This window comes from Erpetoichthys calabaricus, chromosome 7, assembly GCF_900747795.2.
Source record: "Erpetoichthys calabaricus chromosome 7, fErpCal1.3, whole genome shotgun sequence".
Classification (NCBI taxonomy): Eukaryota; Metazoa; Chordata; class Cladistia; order Polypteriformes; family Polypteridae; genus Erpetoichthys; species Erpetoichthys calabaricus.
In genome coordinates this window covers 131,004,620-131,022,895 of record NC_041400.2, presented here as the reverse complement: position 1 = coordinate 131,022,895, position 18,276 = coordinate 131,004,620, and the positions used below count along the sequence as shown (strand labels likewise).

The following is an 18,276-nucleotide window of genomic DNA, read 5'->3' as shown; positions in this document are numbered from 1 at the left end:
GTACAGTCCCCTGTGGCGCTCCTGTGTTGCTGACCACAATGTCAGACCTGCAGTTCCCAAGACGCACATACTGAGGTCTGTTTGTAAGATAGTCCACGATCCATGCCACTAAGTATGAATCTACTCCCATCTATGTCAGCTTGTCCCTTAGGAGCAGAGGTTGGATGGTGCTGAAGGCGCTAGAGAAGTCTAGAAACATAATTCTTACAGCACCACTGCCTCTGTCCAGGTGGGAGAGTGATCGGTGTAGCATATAGATGATGGCATCCGCTGCTCCCACCTTCTCCTGGTATGCAAACTGCAGAGGGTCGAGGGCATGGCGTACCTGTGGCCTCAGGTGGTGAAGCAGCAGCCTCTCCATGGTCTTCATCACATGTGACGTCAGAGCGACAGGCCGGAAGTCGTTCAGCTCACTAGGACATGATACCTTTGGGACTGGGGTGATACAATATGTTTTCCAAAGCCTCGGGACTCTCCCCTGTTCCAGGTTCAGGTTGAAGATGCGCTGTAGAGGATTATGTAGAGGAGTAGTAGTTAGCATTGCTGTCAGACAGTTCCAGAGGCTTTGAATCTCATCCTAGACATTTTGCCTCTGAAGGTACATACAGTTGGGTCAATGACATAATGTTTGGACAATGACTCAATTTTCATAATTTTGGCACTGTACGTCACCACAATGGATATGAAATTAAGCAATCATTATGTGATTGAAATGTAGAGTTTTAGCTTTAATTTAAGGGGTTTACCAAAAACATCATATGAGTCATGGAACAGCTTCTCAGTCAAACAGCCATATATTTTTGAGACCCTGGACATGTGGGGGGCTATGCAGAAAAATGGCTGTCATTCCTAAATGGCTCATACAGTATGAAAAATTATGTAAATTGTGTCACTGTCCAAATACTTAATTGTATTCTCCCTGTGGGAGAGTGAGTGTGTACTCACAGATACACCTCGATAAAAGTTTCACTGTACTGGCACCTTTTCTTACTGTACCAGTGAGTGACCACTTCGTTGATCTTGACAGGGTGACACCGCCCCCCCCCCCCCCCCCCCCCCTCCACCATATACTTGATCAAATGGCACTAAATCACTATAATTACAGTACCGCAAGTAATTTGGTTTCATTTTAAGCATTGACCGGGTTTGTATGTTATTTTTTTCTGGGTACTCTGGTTTCCACTTATACAGTGATAAAACTCCACTGTTTAGGATGTGGTAGAAAAAACCCTGCAGTTACACAGAGAGAGACAGAGAGAGATAATGTACAAATCCGACACAGGTTTCACCTGAGCCTGGATTGAAATCCATATCTCAAGTGGTGTGAATGTACACACTCTCATTAGACCAGATTATATTGACACAAAAGTTGAACCACAACAGTTACATATTTTTTAACTAGCTTAACCCAGTTCAAAAATCACAGGAGCCAAAGCCCTCAATCTGTAAATATGATCATTATGTTTAATTTTACCAAGACTAGTCATTTAAGAACAAACTCACAAGCACCCTAAATGATTTTTGGGGAAAGAGAGTATTTTAATAATAAATATGGAAGCAGTAATTTTGTATTGTTTCTGTTTTTTGGCAATATAATAATATGGTAACACCCTCAACAGACATTAAATCATAAAACTGTTTTTTTCTTTTTCTTTTTTTTTTTATATATTGTCTAATATTGAAGATTATTATTCAGACTGCACCAGAATTGATGGTTCTAGGTGGCTTTAAGAAGGTAGGCTGGGGATCTCAGAAACTGCTGTGTACAATTAAATCACAAGAGCAAACACTACACTAACCAAATAAAAACATACAGTGCAAAAATTCTTTACCTTTGCTGAATTAGATTACCATGATTATATTTTGGAAAGCTGGATTGAGCATGCAGTGATTTCTGTTAAAAACAAAAAACAATGTTACATTCTTAACAAAATTACTCAGTTATATACATTACAGAAGAGGTAATAGACTAATTTCCTGGAGGGCTGCAGTGGCTACAAGTTTTCATTCCAGACATTTTCCACATTAGCAACCAATTATTTATGCTGACAAAACATACTAAGTTGCCTTGACTTTACAATAATTGACTCTCATTTTAATTGCATAATTTTTTCTTTAATCAACAGTCAAACAATAATGTAAAGCGAGCCAACAGATGACCAGTGTAACTCAGATCCCATTCGCACGTGAGTCTTTCATAAAACATCAGTCTCAATAAAATATTTAAAATCAAAAATTGCAGGCCAAAGCAATATTCATCTGCTGTGGTCTGCAAAGCATTTGGATGGTGCTCTCCAAAAAAAAAAAAACATTTTGGAAATGACTGGTGTGGCAGAATGAGAACACTGAGACCCCTGAGTAAGCTGGTCATCTGTTAGCTTGCTTTGCACCTCTGCATTGTTTGGCTGCTATTTAAAAAAAACTCAGGCAAGTCAATTATAATATAGGCCAAAGAAATATGTTAATTCAGCAGTAGTAACCAAATTTTAATTAGGAAACTGCTAGAAAAAGAAAACAAGAAGCCACTGTCTTCCAGGATCTAAGTTTGACACACCTGACATACAACATTAATATTAATAATATTAATACTAACATTAATATAATACACTCGTAGAGTATATTTCAAACACTGAAGAGCGAAGTCCTGAAATGTGAGGTACACAAAATACAAAAACATTTTATCCTTGTGAATAGAAAAATCTTAAGGGTTATTGCTCTGCATTTTGCTCAGATACTGAAACTACAATAATTGTGTCTCATCTTCAGGTATCAACTACATAAAGCAAAAAAATCATTATAAATTATAATAGCAATATACAAAAGTATAATCCTATACCATCTCAAATCACTGCATAAAAAAGTCTAGGAAACTATGTATCCATGCCAAAAAGGTCAAAAGGTATTGATATCCAAATACATATGCTTATATATTACAGCAAAAATATACAATAGGAAAATAATTTATATTATCTAAAACAAGTCAAATTTTATTTATGCATAAATGTGCAGAGCTTTTAAAGAATTTGTCAAGATTTCATTAATGCTATTTTAAATTGACTATGCTGAGCTCCTGCTTTTGTCTCTACTAAACTCCTTTTGTTAAAGTTGACAAGTGGCTGTACAACCCAGAGTGTCTCCCTTTTTTCTTTTTTTATTATTAATTTGTCTTAAAGTGGTTTATGATTGCATATTTTAATTGTTTCAGTGATATATAGGATCATTTGTAGTTCTGAATGAATACATTTTTAAGTAATTAAAATTGAGCTTTACTGAAACTTATGTTTAAATGTAAAATTATTTTACTACTGTATTGTATTTATCTGGGAGAATTAAAAATTAACAAAAAAAAATTATTATCTGGCACAGTCCCTAGTGCCCTAAAATTGTCAGTTATCAGGCCATTGTTAGAAGAAAAAAAAAAGAGCTAGACCCAAATAAACTTAATAATTATTACATCTTATTAGGCCCAAACATTAGTTCTATTGAATTGGTATGCACTTTGGGCATTTTTTGACAAGACAACATTATCCAAATTTTTTCCAGCTGATAAATTATGGAAAATGAGTACAATTTTTAAATATGGGGATAACAAGAATGTAATGCATACTTTTATTTCTAGTATTATTGACAACAGTTGTGTATTATTCAGTGGCTATTCAAACTATTCTTTATGCAGGTTTCTGTTTATTCAATAGGCTGCTTTACTAGAACTAGGCTCAATAGACTACTAAAACTAGAAAAAACAGCATACCTCCTGTTCTTAAGTCTTTACACTAGATCCAGTTAGGTATAGGGCTAATATCAAAATCTTCTTTGTTATGTATACATTTTTAAATGGCATAGGCTCTAGTTAAATATGATTATGTAAGACCAGAGCACACATTATGATCTCAAGATTCCGGTATACCAAAAAGTTTGAGTATTAATAAAACAACAGCGGAAGGTCTAGCTTTTAGCTGAAAGGCAACAAATGTGTATAAAGATCTGCCTGCTTGCACAAAAGTTGTCCCTTTGATGTACTGTGAGAAAGCAGATAAAACATTATTAACTGTAATGATTATAAGTATCCATCTATCCATCAATTATCCAACCTGCTATATCCTAACTGCAGGGTTGCGGGGGTCTGCTGGAGCCAATCCCAGCCAACACAGGGTGCAAGGCAGGAAGCAGACCCCAGGCAGGGGCTAGCCCACCACAGATGGTTATAAGTATTTAACTCACAAAATACCAATGACTGTATTTTGTATTAATCATGCAGCAGAGAACTATATGATTTTATACTTCTATATGATTTGATCTGCATTTAGGTAGGAAAGGAATTATGTTTATGCACAGAATATGAGACTGATTTAATTCTTCTATGTGAAAATGCTAACCTCTTGATATTAACAGAACACCCTGTGATATTATGAATCAAAGTGATTGTTTTCTTCACTCTTGCTTAAAATTATAAGACAAAAATTGTCATTTATGAATTAATAAATAAGGATTATTAATCTAATCAAATATAATCTAATGAAGATATTAAAGTTATAAGAATGTAATCTCTTTATAACTAATGCAATGAACTTAAAGAAAACTGCTTAAAATGGGTTTGTACTGAGACAGGCACATTCTTTAGATAAATGTAGGCGCCTGGTACTGCTTTGTTTTTCTCTACTCCTGTATGTCATAAATTTAAGATGTAACCCTAATTTATGTATGACCTCAAAATGAACTGTTATGTTTTTTTCTGGTCTCTCTTTGGCTAATGAACAAGCTACGTGATAAAAGGGTGAACAGTTTTTTCTTTTCCCAGTCTGCCCAAAACTCAAATCAGTTAGCTGAGCTGGGGGGAGGCAGTCTCAAAATCTCTCACCAATAATAAATATTAAAGAAATTGCTTTTATTTTAAATTGGTGTTATCCCGTTGTTATTTCGACTTCAGCGCTCACAAACTGTAAGCTTTTAAATCCAGGCTGAAGACTCAGAATTTTAGTCTAGAACAGCATTTCTCAACCACTGATTCGCAACCCACTTTTGGGTAATGGGTCACTGTCAGTGGATCGCAAGCACATAAGGAACAAAAAAAAAAAAAAAAAAATCCTGTTTCAGCTAATGACTTGCTCATGTTATAACAACTCCCACCCTGTTCCACCGAAGGGATCAACAGCACTGTGATAGTTATTTCCATTTCTAATCAAGCTCATGGGTTGTCAGTGAACTTAAATAGATAAAACTGGATCCTGAGGGCATAAATGTTAAGAACCACTGGTCTAGAATACCCAGATTAGAGCTACTGATTAGCTGTGCTTACTGTATTTCCATTCTGGTCATTCACTTGTATAGAAATATAACTTTTACAGTTATTAAGTACTGTTTTAGACCATCCTCTATTCAATATCTCTAACTTGATGCCCACTGTTATACTGTCAAACTGCTTTTACGTACAAGGTTAAAGACACCTGAAATACTTGGAAACCAAGAATCCAAGGATAAAAAAGCTATTCACAGTACCAGTGTACAGGCCTGCCATTATATTCAGCAACTTCAGGGGGATCCCACAAAATCTCAGGACATCCGACAGGGCAGCACAATCAACTTAATCGAACACTTTATGAAAATCATCATATTGGGAACAATTAACATTATTATCCTAACTTGGTCTGGTCAAAGTTCTACAACATTATTAGAATGTACATCAGTACATTTTCATCTTCTTGACTTTGCAAGAAATTTTACATGTCATCATAGGTACTCTGTTTTTTCTATAAATGTGCAATGCAGAGAAAACTTTCAACATGTGTTAGTCTGGGAGTTGTTCAAAGTTAAAGTGCAAGAGTTCACACAGAGTGGTGACATCAGTGCTTGCTTTTTTGGAAAAGGAACTTTCACTGACTGAAAATACTTCCAATCAAACATTGCCTCAAGAAGGCAGACAATAAGATGAAGGATTTCAGTCATCTAGGACACAGATTTTTCTTCTATCGTTCTCTGACAAGCAGTAGAGGGGTATAAAAGCTAATACCTACCGTAATTATGGACTGGCATCTAGTCCAGGAGTGGTTTCTACTTAATAGTTCCAACTTAGGTTCTGTTTTGTTTCAAGATTTTTTTGTAGTTGGAGTTCCAAAATAGAGTAATATTTAAAGTTTATTGTCTTATACATGCTGGCACAGTAGTAAGTTGTGCTGCCTGATGGATTCTACCTACATGCCCAAGTACTGCCTGTGTAGTCTTTGCATTGGCATAACAAAGGCCATCTCCCAACTCTAAATCTACAAGAATAGGCCTTCACCTGCATTATGCAGGTTTGAGAATGCTATGCTATGCAACCTCTGTACATTATAATACAATAAAATGTTTATCTGTATGCTTCTTCACACACACAACAGAAAAAATATAAACGGTGATGATATGTTTCAGCAGACCTACACTATAACAACAACAGAATACATAAATGCAGTCTACAATAAAACTAAATCTTTGAAAGGGTATTAAGAGATGTTGAATCTTATGAAAAATAAATAAATAAAACTGACTATATATCTGAAGATTCACGGATTTATACTTCTGTACATTTTGTTAAAAGGCAAGATAGAAATAATTTTATGTCTGGGTTCACAATTGTCTTTACTGATACAGCCTACATTCCTGAGCAAGCACACTGCAAAAATGTTCCAGACTGTTACAAGTTCAGCTTTAATAATGGCCTATACCGTCTTTACCACCCTTTTTAATACAGCACATAATTTAAACAATTCTTCTACTCCCAATATGCAGAATTTGAGAATGGTATTCACTTGTCCTGAACAGTGTCACTTGAGGCTAGGGACCATTTCAAGGACCAACAAAAGCACCAAGACAGTCCCAGGCTAGACTATACTACATTTCCGGAGGCCACACTGAATTGAAAGAATATACAGACTCTAGACAAATGACAGAAATGCTCTGGAATATGTTATCAGACAACCATGTAAACAACTATACCAATGCACTGCCCTTCATCATTAGATAGTTTCAAAATGTAAAATAACTTATTACTTTTGTTTACCATACAAAACATCTACGTAGTGTTTGCTGCTTTCTAATGTGTCTTCTGGTGGATTTTGACAGTGCTATTTCCTTCTAAAATGCCTCCAGTAAGTCTTCTTTATTCAACTTAATTAAAGTCCACTGAAAGAGTGCAATGAAGTTTTTCTTAAATAAAATGAAACAACAGATCCATCCTTTAAAATTGAACATACTGAGAAAATATGTATTTGTTTTGCTTATGAATTTGCTGTAGTACAGGCAAAAAATAAACTATATGCATCATCTTTTAAAAATATCAATTTTATAAACTTGGCAGAATCATCCAAAAAATCCCTTCACAGTTTGACAAAACTGCAATTTTTTGTTCTTCTAGTGGACATTTCTTTCTACTAAGAAATTGTCAAAAATATTTATTATGTTATAAACAGATTCTTCTTAGTTTGTTAATTCTCATCATGTGTGGGGTTTTCACTTCACATCTCCCGTCATATCCCAAAGCTGTGGATGACTGGTGACTCTTACTTGCCATAATATAGGTAAACAGTAGTATGTTTACAAGCATGTTCTCTGGTGGAACAGTGGCTCCACAGAGGTTGGTCACAGCCTTGTGTCCACTGCTAATTTAAGTCAATGCATTTCTTAATTGAATTGATTTATAAGCAACAACACCTTATTATGTTTTATTTTGAAAGTTCAGGACTTTTTTTAGTAGAGCCAGAAGGAGACAATTGAGCTCATCCAAATAATTGAACCAAAAGGGTAGAAAAAAAAGAGAAAACAGGAATTGTGTATGTAGAAGAAGAATGTTCTCCTCAGCACCATGTATTTTGTGTGTTTAGTAAATTAGAATTTTTATAATAACTATTTTTCTAACTTGCCAGTAAGAGACACTTTGGCTTATGAACTAACAAAAATATGTTATTCCAGGGTTCAGGAGAAATAGTGTCCACATGAATAAAATCTAAGCTGTTTCTTGTTTTCCCTTTCTCAGAGTGAATGTTTCAGGGACAAGGTCACAAGGCTGCAGAAAGTACATGTAGTTTATGCAAAGGCATCTCTCCTGTGCTTAGCTTTGAGAACACAGATAATGCTTAGCTCAACAGACATATTGTTTAACTTTACTGTTTTGATAAGGATGTTCTTTCTGTCTTATTAATCATGAAATGCTGAATTATAAAAACCCCTCCTAATTTTTTCTCGGTGTTCAATTGAGCTTTGCGGCAATAAGTTATGCTCTTTTGAATCTCTACTTACTGTGACTCCGAATGAATAAAAACGAGAATTGAGAAATATTATCTGCCTGCTTTTCAGTGTGCCTTTTTCGTCCACATGTAATACAAAAAACAGTCTTCTGAATGGATAGAATTTACCAGGAAAATATAGAAGTGTATGTCATTGCTTTCTTCCCTCTCCTCTGTGGCTTCTTCAAACTCCACAGATATACCAAAACATCAATATAAAAAGTGCATTGCTTTTTATCTTCTAGCTTTCAGTAAAACTTAAAATTGTGTTGAACATAAATAATTAGCAATAATATCATTCTCATTTATACTGCTATGCAATATTCATTATAGTCAACAGAATACTAAGAACTAACCTTGGACATTAACTGCAGTTCATCAAAGAGCACAGTCACACAAACATATTAACTTAACTTTTGACAAAAAGCAACACTAATAACTGTGTCACCATATTACTCATGAATCACTAATGATTTGACAACTGAAAACTCACCTGTTGATCAGTTTTAGAGCATTTATCAGCAGGAGGCAAAGACGTAGATCCAGTCTGATGATACCTTTGGGAGAAAAATGCATGTATTATTTATAAAATACCAGTATCAGATCATTTTAAAAAGCAAACAAATAATATAACATTATAATTGATTTAAATTTAAGCTCAACTCTCAATCTTAAATTATTTTATTAAATAATAATTACTTAACTGAGTGCCAACAATCATTTAAGTCATAGTTGTTTCCTAGCCTTAAGTGTCCATTGATATGTAGAACATTTAAAATTCTGAAGCATCTACTACAATTTTGCAACATTTTTTAGAAGGTACAGAATTATGCAAATGAAAAAAATATTATGAAAATATTAATTTAAAAATCTACATGCACATAGTTCTTTTCTTTCCTAAATTTCAAATATAAGGGAAACATGAATGCATAAGTAAATAATGCACTGTTATTTAAATATCTGTAAATAGTTTACATGCTAATTTCAATTGCTGAAACAAGGACTCAGGAGGCAATAACAGCCACCTTAAACATATTATATTTAAAACGAATGTTTGTGTGACATTATAATATATTAATTGAGTAATTTTAAGAAGTTAATGTAAATTTAGTTTTCTAATTCAGTGCCTCTCTCAAACATTGTTATTTTAATAGAAAAACTGATCAAAACTAGATTATGAACAGTAACACACTTTTAAATCAATTATCTATAAAAGGTGTTTGACAAATATGTGTATGAACTTTAACTTTAACATGTTTTATACTAGAATTCAGTTCAATCAGGTTAACATCAACCAATGCAAAAATGATGCAATAAAATCAATACCAGTAAAACTGTACACAAATAGTTTAAAGCTTGCTTTAAATTGATAAAAACTTTTTGTGATTTTATTTTATTAGTAATTAAAGGAAAAATACTTTGGCATGGTGGAGACTCTGGAACAAAGTTCATTGTTGGACTGAAGAAGAAGAGTTCGATATGATTCATTATTTGCTTTGCTAAGCCACGATCTCCCCTGAAGATTAAAAAGAACAAACAAGGTTTATTAATTTGGATTATCAGCTGTGATCACCTACATGCACTGCATTAAAGTCATTCATGGGTAGTGCATTTAGTATATTTTGTAACAATCATTTTTACTAGGTGCTTTACATAATACATTCTTACAGTGCCGTTTAGAAGTTGAATCTTTACTATGAATTTGTTTAATGAAATTATCCTTATATTTTTTAAAGTAAACAGGTACTATCTATAAATTCCATGTATTATTTATTGTAAGTGATGTATGTAGAAAAGTAAACTGGCATATAAGAATTAGATGAGATGCATAATAAATCTCTTATACCTGTGTTGCATGGAGAGGATTACAAATCAACTTCAAAGGAATTTATAGTCAAATATTTTAGTATACAATACCAATCAAAAAACTAAGTTCCACAGGTTAACATTAAAAGATTCAATGGCATCTATTGCCAAAAATCAATGTCAGGGTGTAGCTGTTCACTATCAAAAAGACAACACACTTTCATATTACATAGTACTATGAAAATCACCAGTTTAAGCTGCTCTGATTTCATCTGGTAACAAAACCAATTCTACCAAAATGTAAGCATATTTCTACCAATATTTTCATTGCGGTTATCTTTTCAATGGAATACTAGACAGCAAACATTCTATATAAACAATTTACGACATAATATATAATGTCTCTTTACTTTTGTGCTAATGGAAATGTTGCAACTGGTACTGAAATAAACTCTGAAACAGCAATATTTTATAGTGGATAACAGGTGGGTAAGACTAATGAGACCACTGAACAATGAAATGAAAATCCCGGCATTGCTACTTTGATGTTCTTACTTTAAATAAAATTTAAATCACATCATGTTGTAATTAAAAAAAATGTTTAATTTTTTTTTTTTTGCTCATCAAATAGCAATTAATTAAATAAGCATACCTTTTGAGTCAACCCACAACAAACTGAAAAAATATTACGGCCAGTATATTCATTGATATACCCTTCCATCACTAACTGGCGTGCCAAGGCTTTCAACCAGTTTTCAGGAATGCTCCTGCCACTTCCAAACAGCGAATGTTTCCGGAACTTGTCGGGCAATCTTTGTGAATTCTAACAGTTTGGGAAGCAAACAAACAGAGTCACTGTAGATGCAATTTCTAATTTAAAAATACTTACAGTGCTTGAAAAGTTTTAATTAAAAAGAACAAAGAAAAAGAAAAGCCATGTCATCATATAAAATGTTAAATTCATTTTTTCCTATTTCAGTTTAGCACTTTAGTTATTTGCCTCTTTAAGAACTGTGAGGTATGGCAAGCTATTTATCCCGGCCAATACTCCCAGGCCGCCAGATGGAGCCCTCCTTACAGCATGGAGCTACCCCGAATGCCAGCAGGGAATTATGGACAGTGGACTTTTAATGCACAGCCCTGCTGGATACCACGGGGGCCGCCAGGAGTAGCTGCAGGGAGGCCCAGGGATTGTTATTTGCACCATAACCCGGAAGTGCGTCTTAATCACAGCGACACAAGGAATGACGTGCTTCCGGGGAGAAGAAAAAGGATTATCTGACCCGGATGTGTCCCATATCACATGGACAGAGAAGGTGAAACACTTCCGGGTCAAGGACTATAAAAGGATTGTGGGAAATCCCAGACGTTAAGCTGAGTTGGGAGGCAGGGTGGCTAAGCGTCTGGGAGTGGAGGATTGTTTATTATTGATTATTGTTTATTGGAGTAGTGTGGAGAAGTGGTGCTTTGTGCACATTTATTATTATAATAAACCATTATTTGGACTTTTATCTGGTGTCTGACGTCTGGTCTGAGGGTTCAAGGGGTCGACAGTGCCTCTATTTGTCAAAGAACATATTTTAAATTATTATGATGCATACCAACCAAGAAAGTTGGACTTAAAATGAAATTTGATTGTCCAGGGCTTTTTTCTAAATACATAAGAGTATAATTTTACAATAAAACTAAGCAAATCATTATAATTGTAACATGAACTGTGAGTGTGGATTTTCCCTTTGTTAAAAATGCAGTTTAAAGTTTACTTACAACAGTGCTCTATAGCTATCCAGTATCAATTTAAGGGTCTACATTAGGGGTACTCAAACGGCGGACCGCGGTCCACAATCTGGACCGCCAAGACGTTTTTGGTGGACCACGACTGTCTTCTGCGTAAGTCAAAAGTCCGAATGTAAAAGCACCAAAATTATTGTTGTTTTATTATTTACTCTGTAGCAGAGTTGCCAACTGGCATTTTTTATGCCAAATAACTGAAATCTGGCATTTTTGAAAGCTGTTTGGCATATAAAATTTGCGTTTGGTCTACTGGCATTTTTTTTGGTCTTTTTTACAATGCGAATTATCCACCAAAGTCAGAGCTCCATTCGCATAAGATCGACGCCCTTAAGTCGTCGTTGGTAGCGAGTTCATCGCTGATGACGAAAGCGACCACCACATAATCAAATGTTACAGAAGCTTCGCTACGCATTGTTTGGGTTCTTGGCAGACATAAGAAAGCATTTACTGATGCAGAGGTTGTTAAAGAATGCATGATGTCTGCTTCTTCGGTTCTGTTTAGCGACAAAAAGTGTGTTGAACTGATTCAACAGATACCATTATCAGACAGTACTGCTAGTCGTCGTGCAGATGACCTTTCTGACAATGTCGGTGGTCAGTTAATATCAGATCTTAAACAGGCTGAATTGTTTGCTCTCGCGTGCGAAGAATCCACTGATAAAACTGACATGTCTCAACTCTGTGTGTTCACAAGATTTTTTGATGGCCATAATTTTGTTGAAGAGTTTCTGACATTACTACCTGCTAGCAAAACAGACCCGCAGTGAGGACGTGTTTTCAGCATTATCGCAGTTTATGCACGCAGCTGGATTGGATGTAACAAAAATGGTTTCCCTTACAACAGACGGGGCACCAGCAATGACTGGTAAAGATAGAGGACTTGTCACTCGTATGAAGGCACTTCAGCCCAACCTTGTTGCTTATCACTGCATCATTCATCAGTCGGCCCTCTGTTTAAAACTTTGTGACGAACTGGCGGAAGTGATGTCTACTCTTGTGAAATTAGTGAATTTTTTACGATGTAATTTGTCTCTGCAGCATCGTCTGTTTCGTTCTTTTCTTGAAGAGATGTCTGCAGAATTTGGAGAGTTGCTGCTACACAATGACGTCAGATGGTTAAGCAAGGGCCGTGTGTTGGAAAGGTTCTGGAATCTCCGTGAAGATGTAGCTGACTTCCTGCAGTCCTTGAATACAAAGAAAGCTGTAGAATTTTTAACATTTATTCAAGACAGTGACAAGGTCACACTGCTAGCATTTCTTCTTGATATTATGAGACATATAAATACACTGAATTTGTCACTTCAGGGTGCAGACAAAATCGTTGTCGAATTGCAAGAAAAACGTTGTGCCTTTGAAACAAAACTGAGCATCTTCATCAATGACTTGGAAGGTAGCAAGATGCTGCATTTCCCAAACCTGAAGAGCTGCATGACAGCTGATCAACAGGCATGTTTTCAGTTGATTTCCACATTTTTACACCATTTGAAGGTCGAGTTTGATGAACGTTTTAAGGATTTCAGAAAACTGAAGCCTGTGTTTTTGTTTGTTGCTGATCCTTTCATTGTCCAGCCTGACGGTGAATGGACAGCTGTGGCTGCCTCAATTTTTCCAAACTCAAACCCGTCACTGTTGCAAATGGAAGCAGCTGATTTGCAAGCTTCTCACGTTTTGAAAGCAAAATTGAACGAAGTCGGCATAACAATTTTTTGGTCAAAGTTTGTTCCAGATTCTCAGTATCATGCTGCAAAGAAACTGGCGATTTCTGTGCTCACCATGTTTGGTTCAGCATATTCTTGTGAGTGTGCGTTCTCCACTATGAACACTATCAAGACGAAACATCGAAGTGTAATTACCGACCAGAACCTCAGGAATGCAATAAGAATTGCACTGAGTGGTTACTCACCGAACTATGCTGCCATTATGAAATCGAAACAACAGTTTCACACTTCACACTGTGTGACAATCATTTACGTACCAACTGTTGTAATTGGTATGTTAATTGCAAGTAGTCATATGACTTTTTTGAATTGTTTTCCATGTTTTGTGCATGTCTTGGTCTTCTGTAAAAATTTTTATCATTTGCGTTGAATCTATTACTAGCCTCCTACAGACCTACACCTACAGTCCTACAGACCTACACGGTAAACCTGGCTATAGCGGACCCCGATGGTTGGTGGCGAACTGAATGTGGACCGGCATTCAAAAACTTTGAGTACCCCTGGTCTACATAAAGCATTACTGTAACTTTCTAAAGTCTATGGACCTGTCAAATAGTTAATTTCTGATTTGCATTCCTAGCCAAAACTGCAATACAAATGTTTTCTCACCATAATGCATTCTAAGGAAAATTTTGATGGCAATTTACATTTCTCTAAACTGAACTGAATATTGTTACCTTGCTTTGCTGGAATGATGTACTCCAGTCACTGACCCATCTTTTAAAACATTTTTAACAAGATATCCTAATGTTACCTATTACAATTTTAATAAAGCATGACTTTCAAGTAAACACCTATTATACCACTCATCTACTTTTTTGTTAAAAAATCTAAAATGACTGGGGGGAAAGAAAGAGAGCAAGCTATCTCTAATCTATCCTTTTAATCCTTGTAATTATAAGTACCAACATAATAATAGGCTTCATGGCAATAACTCCTGGGAAAATTGGAAATTAAGGTTAAAGCTATCTTATTTTCAGTTAAGACTACAAAATGATAACAAAAGTTCAGAAGCAATGTCTCCATGACCGAACAGTTAACTTTGTGAGCTGGTATGTTAAAGGTCTGAATCACGAATTAAAGACAAAAGAAAGTATTCCCTCACCTAACAGGTCTAAATGCTAAAATAGTATTTTTGCAGGAGACCCGCTTATTAAGCAAGGATCAGTTTCAGCTGCACAGAGACTGAACTGGCCAAATATTCTATTCCAGCTTTCCAAAGAAAACGAGAGGTGTGGGAATTCTTATACATAGAACAGTCTCATTTGCAGTATCAGATGAAGTATCTGATCCTGAAGGGAGATATGCGATTGTCATGGGTAATTTATTTAACTGTAAAGTGATTTTGATAAATACCCATACACCCAATGTGGATGATAGGGACTTCATCCAAAATGTATTTGCATCCATTCCCAATGTGAACCCTCCTGAAATTACAATGGCCTGGGACTTTGTGTTTTGAATACAGACCTAGATAGATGTCATCGCCCCTGTGGCAGGAGACTTAATACTGCAAAGACAATTACACAGTTTGTAAATGATCAAAACCTATCAGACCCCTGGAGATTTCTAAACCCAAACTGAAGAGCATATTCCTTCTATTCACTAGTGTATCACTGATACTCAAGAATTGGTTATTTCTTTGTAGATAACAATTTCTTGCCTACGATTAAATCTTGCAAGTACAACGCTATTGTTATCTCCGACCACACCCCTTTGTTTGATCTTGGAGCTTAAATCATTATGCCCCACATACTCATCTCACAGATGGCATCTTAACCCACTTTTATTAGCAGAAGAGAACTGTACAGAATTTATATCCAAGCAAATCATTTTTTTTTTAAATACATCCTCAGACGTTTCTGCAGGAATACTCTGGGAAACCCTGAAAGCTTTCTTAAGAGGGCAGATTATCTCATATCTTTCCCACCAAAATAAATTGGAAACCAAGAAGGTATCAGAGCTAACCACTGAAATTACTAGAATAGTTCAAGAACATGCCAGGTGTCCAAGTGAGGCAACTTCATAGGAAAAGACAGGCTCTGCATTCACAACTCAACCAATTAACAACTTCAGAAAATGAACAACTCATTTTTAAATCAATACATCGTTACTATGAACATGGAGAGAAAGCTAATAAGTGCTTAGCTCAACAAATCCACAAGCAGGAAGTCCGCAATGCAATCCCAGCAATCACCAACACAGACGGAGACAAAATCATTGACCATAAATGTTGTAGTAAAGTCCTTATATTCTACTGAGTTTAAAGAAGATAATACATAATCTAATACATTTCTGGATGCATTACAGATATCACAAATAGATACTCTCAGTGCAGTGGAATTGGATAAACCTCTGGCACAATCAGAATTACTAGATGCTATAAACTCACTTCAGAGTGGGAAGGCAGCAGGCTCTGAGGGCTACCCTGCCAAATTTTATAAAAAATTCTCAGCTAAACTAGCTCCCCTTTGATTAGCAACATTTACAGAAGCTAGAGGCAATAAAATTCTACCTCAAACTTTTCGCCAAGCATTAAATTACTGTCTATCCTAAACAAAATAAGGACTTATAACAATGTGCATCATACAGACCAATTTTACTTCTGAATAATGATGTAAAGATACTCTCCAAAGTCCTAGCTAGAAGGACTGAGAAAGTGCTTCCTTCGGTAGTATCACGACCAAACTGGATTTATTAAAGGCAGACACTTAGCTTCCAATCTTCAATGTCTGTTTAATGTAATATATTCACCCACAAAGTCTATCACCCTGGAGATATTATTATTGTTGAATGCAGAAAAAGCATTTGATATGGTTGAATGAAACTACCTTTTCACTACATTGGAGACATTTGGGTTTGGCTCGAACATTTTTGCATGGATCAAACTATTGTATACCAGTCCAGAAGCTTCAGTTTGTATTAACAACATTAATTCAGACTACTGAACTACTAAACTAGAACATGGTACTAGGCATACTAGGATGTCCCTTGTTACCACTGCTTTTTGCAATCACCATTGAGCCACTGGGAGTTCACTGTCGAAATGCTCATCAGATAAAGGGGATTATCAGAGAAGGACTTGAACAGAAAATTTCTATATATGCAGATGATATGGTACTATATACATTAGATTCACAAAATACTTTGCCTGCAGTCCTAACAGCACTAACAGAATTTCAAAAGATTTCTGGTTTCAGAATTATTTTGAATAAAAGTGTGCTCAAGTACACAATATTAGATTGGACACCTTCCCTTTTATCATCTCAGATCAGTTTAAATACCTAGGGGTAAACATCACAAGTAAACCTAAAGCTATTTATCAACAAAATTTTGCTGTCTGTATGGAAAAAATTAAGCAAGACTTGCATAAATAGTGTACCTTTCATCACTTTAGCTGGAAGAATTAACGTTGTTAAGATTAATATCCTTTGTATGCTTATTTTTTATTTCAAAACATCCTAATATACATCAATAAATAATTTTTTAAGAAATTAGATTCAACCATAACCTCATTCATTTGGAATTCAAATTATCCACGTATCCAAAGGGCAACCGTACAATGACCTAAGGCAGAAGGTGGCATGGCTCTACCTAACTTTCAATTTTATTACTGGGCGACAAATATACAAGCTCTAAAAAACATGGACATTGACACAAATAGATGAACATACACAAGCTTGGTCCACAATAGAAATGAAATCCTGCAGTACTTATTTATATTCCTTGCTTTGTACCCCAGTAAGTACAACTCATTGCCAATATACAGTACTAACAACCCAATTGTGCTTCACTCACTCAGAATATGGAACCAATGTAGAAAGTATTTTAAGATAGAGAAGCTTTTAACTGTGGCACCTCTGCACGAGAACCATCTTTTTCCACCCTCTCAAAAGTATGCAGTTTTTAATGTCTGGAAAACATTCAGGATTAAACCACTTAGAGATATGTACATAGACAATATCTTTACATCCAATGAACAATTACACTCTAAATTTAATTTTCCAGCAACACATTTCCTTCACTACCTTCAAATTATAACTTTTGATAAACAAAATCTGCCCAATTTTGCTTCACCTCCCACCTACCTCTATGCTGGAAAAAATATTGATCAGTCTTGAGGACTCAAACAGCATCTCCGTAATCTACAAAAAACATTTTACAGTCCCTCCCTTTCAAAGTTACAAGAATACAGTGGGAAAAGGATTTCTCACTCAACATCTCAGAAAAGGAGTGGACGGTAGCAATGCACAGAATTCACTCGAGCTCCATATGCACAAAGCATATAATTATTCAACTGTCTGTCTCATTTAAAGTTGTCCAAAATGTTTCCAGGGCAAGATCCAACCTGCAAACACTGCAATCAAGTTCCAGCCTCATTGGGCCATATTTTTTGGGCGTGCACCAAATTAACATCATTCTGGACCAAAATCTTTAAATGCCTTTCAGACAGCCTTGGTGTCACCATCCCTCCTAATCCATTAACAGCAGTGTTTGGTGTACTTCCAGATGGGCTTAAAGTGGAGAAGGACAAACAAACTGTAATTGCCTTTACTACACTATTGGCATGTAGACTTATCTTGCTTAAGTGGAAGAATCCTAACTCTCCTATTTTAAGTCAGTGGGTAACTTATGTTATATACTAGTTGAAATTGGAAAAAAAAATCCAATTCTTAGAGGATCTATACAAAACGTTTTCAAAA

General features: G+C 35.6%; 1 protein-coding gene across 5 annotated transcripts in view; it reads right to left on the bottom strand.

Moving 5' to 3' along the window:
* The window catches only part of wrn (WRN RecQ like helicase), a 203,781-nt gene that overhangs the window by 87,184 nt on the left and 98,321 nt on the right, over window positions 1-18,276 (bottom strand). For all 5 annotated transcript variants that reach the window (XM_051929566.1, XM_051929568.1, XM_051929570.1 and 2 more), the window contains exons 24-27: window positions 10,714-10,884; window positions 9,674-9,771; window positions 8,749-8,812; window positions 1,833-1,894 (exon numbers count right to left, since the gene is read on the bottom strand). In XM_051929566.1, the coding sequence (XP_051785526.1) occupies window positions 1,833-1,894; window positions 8,749-8,812; window positions 9,674-9,771; window positions 10,714-10,884 (395 nt within the window). The remainder of the gene's footprint in view (window positions 1-1,832; window positions 1,895-8,748; window positions 8,813-9,673; window positions 9,772-10,713; window positions 10,885-18,276) is intronic.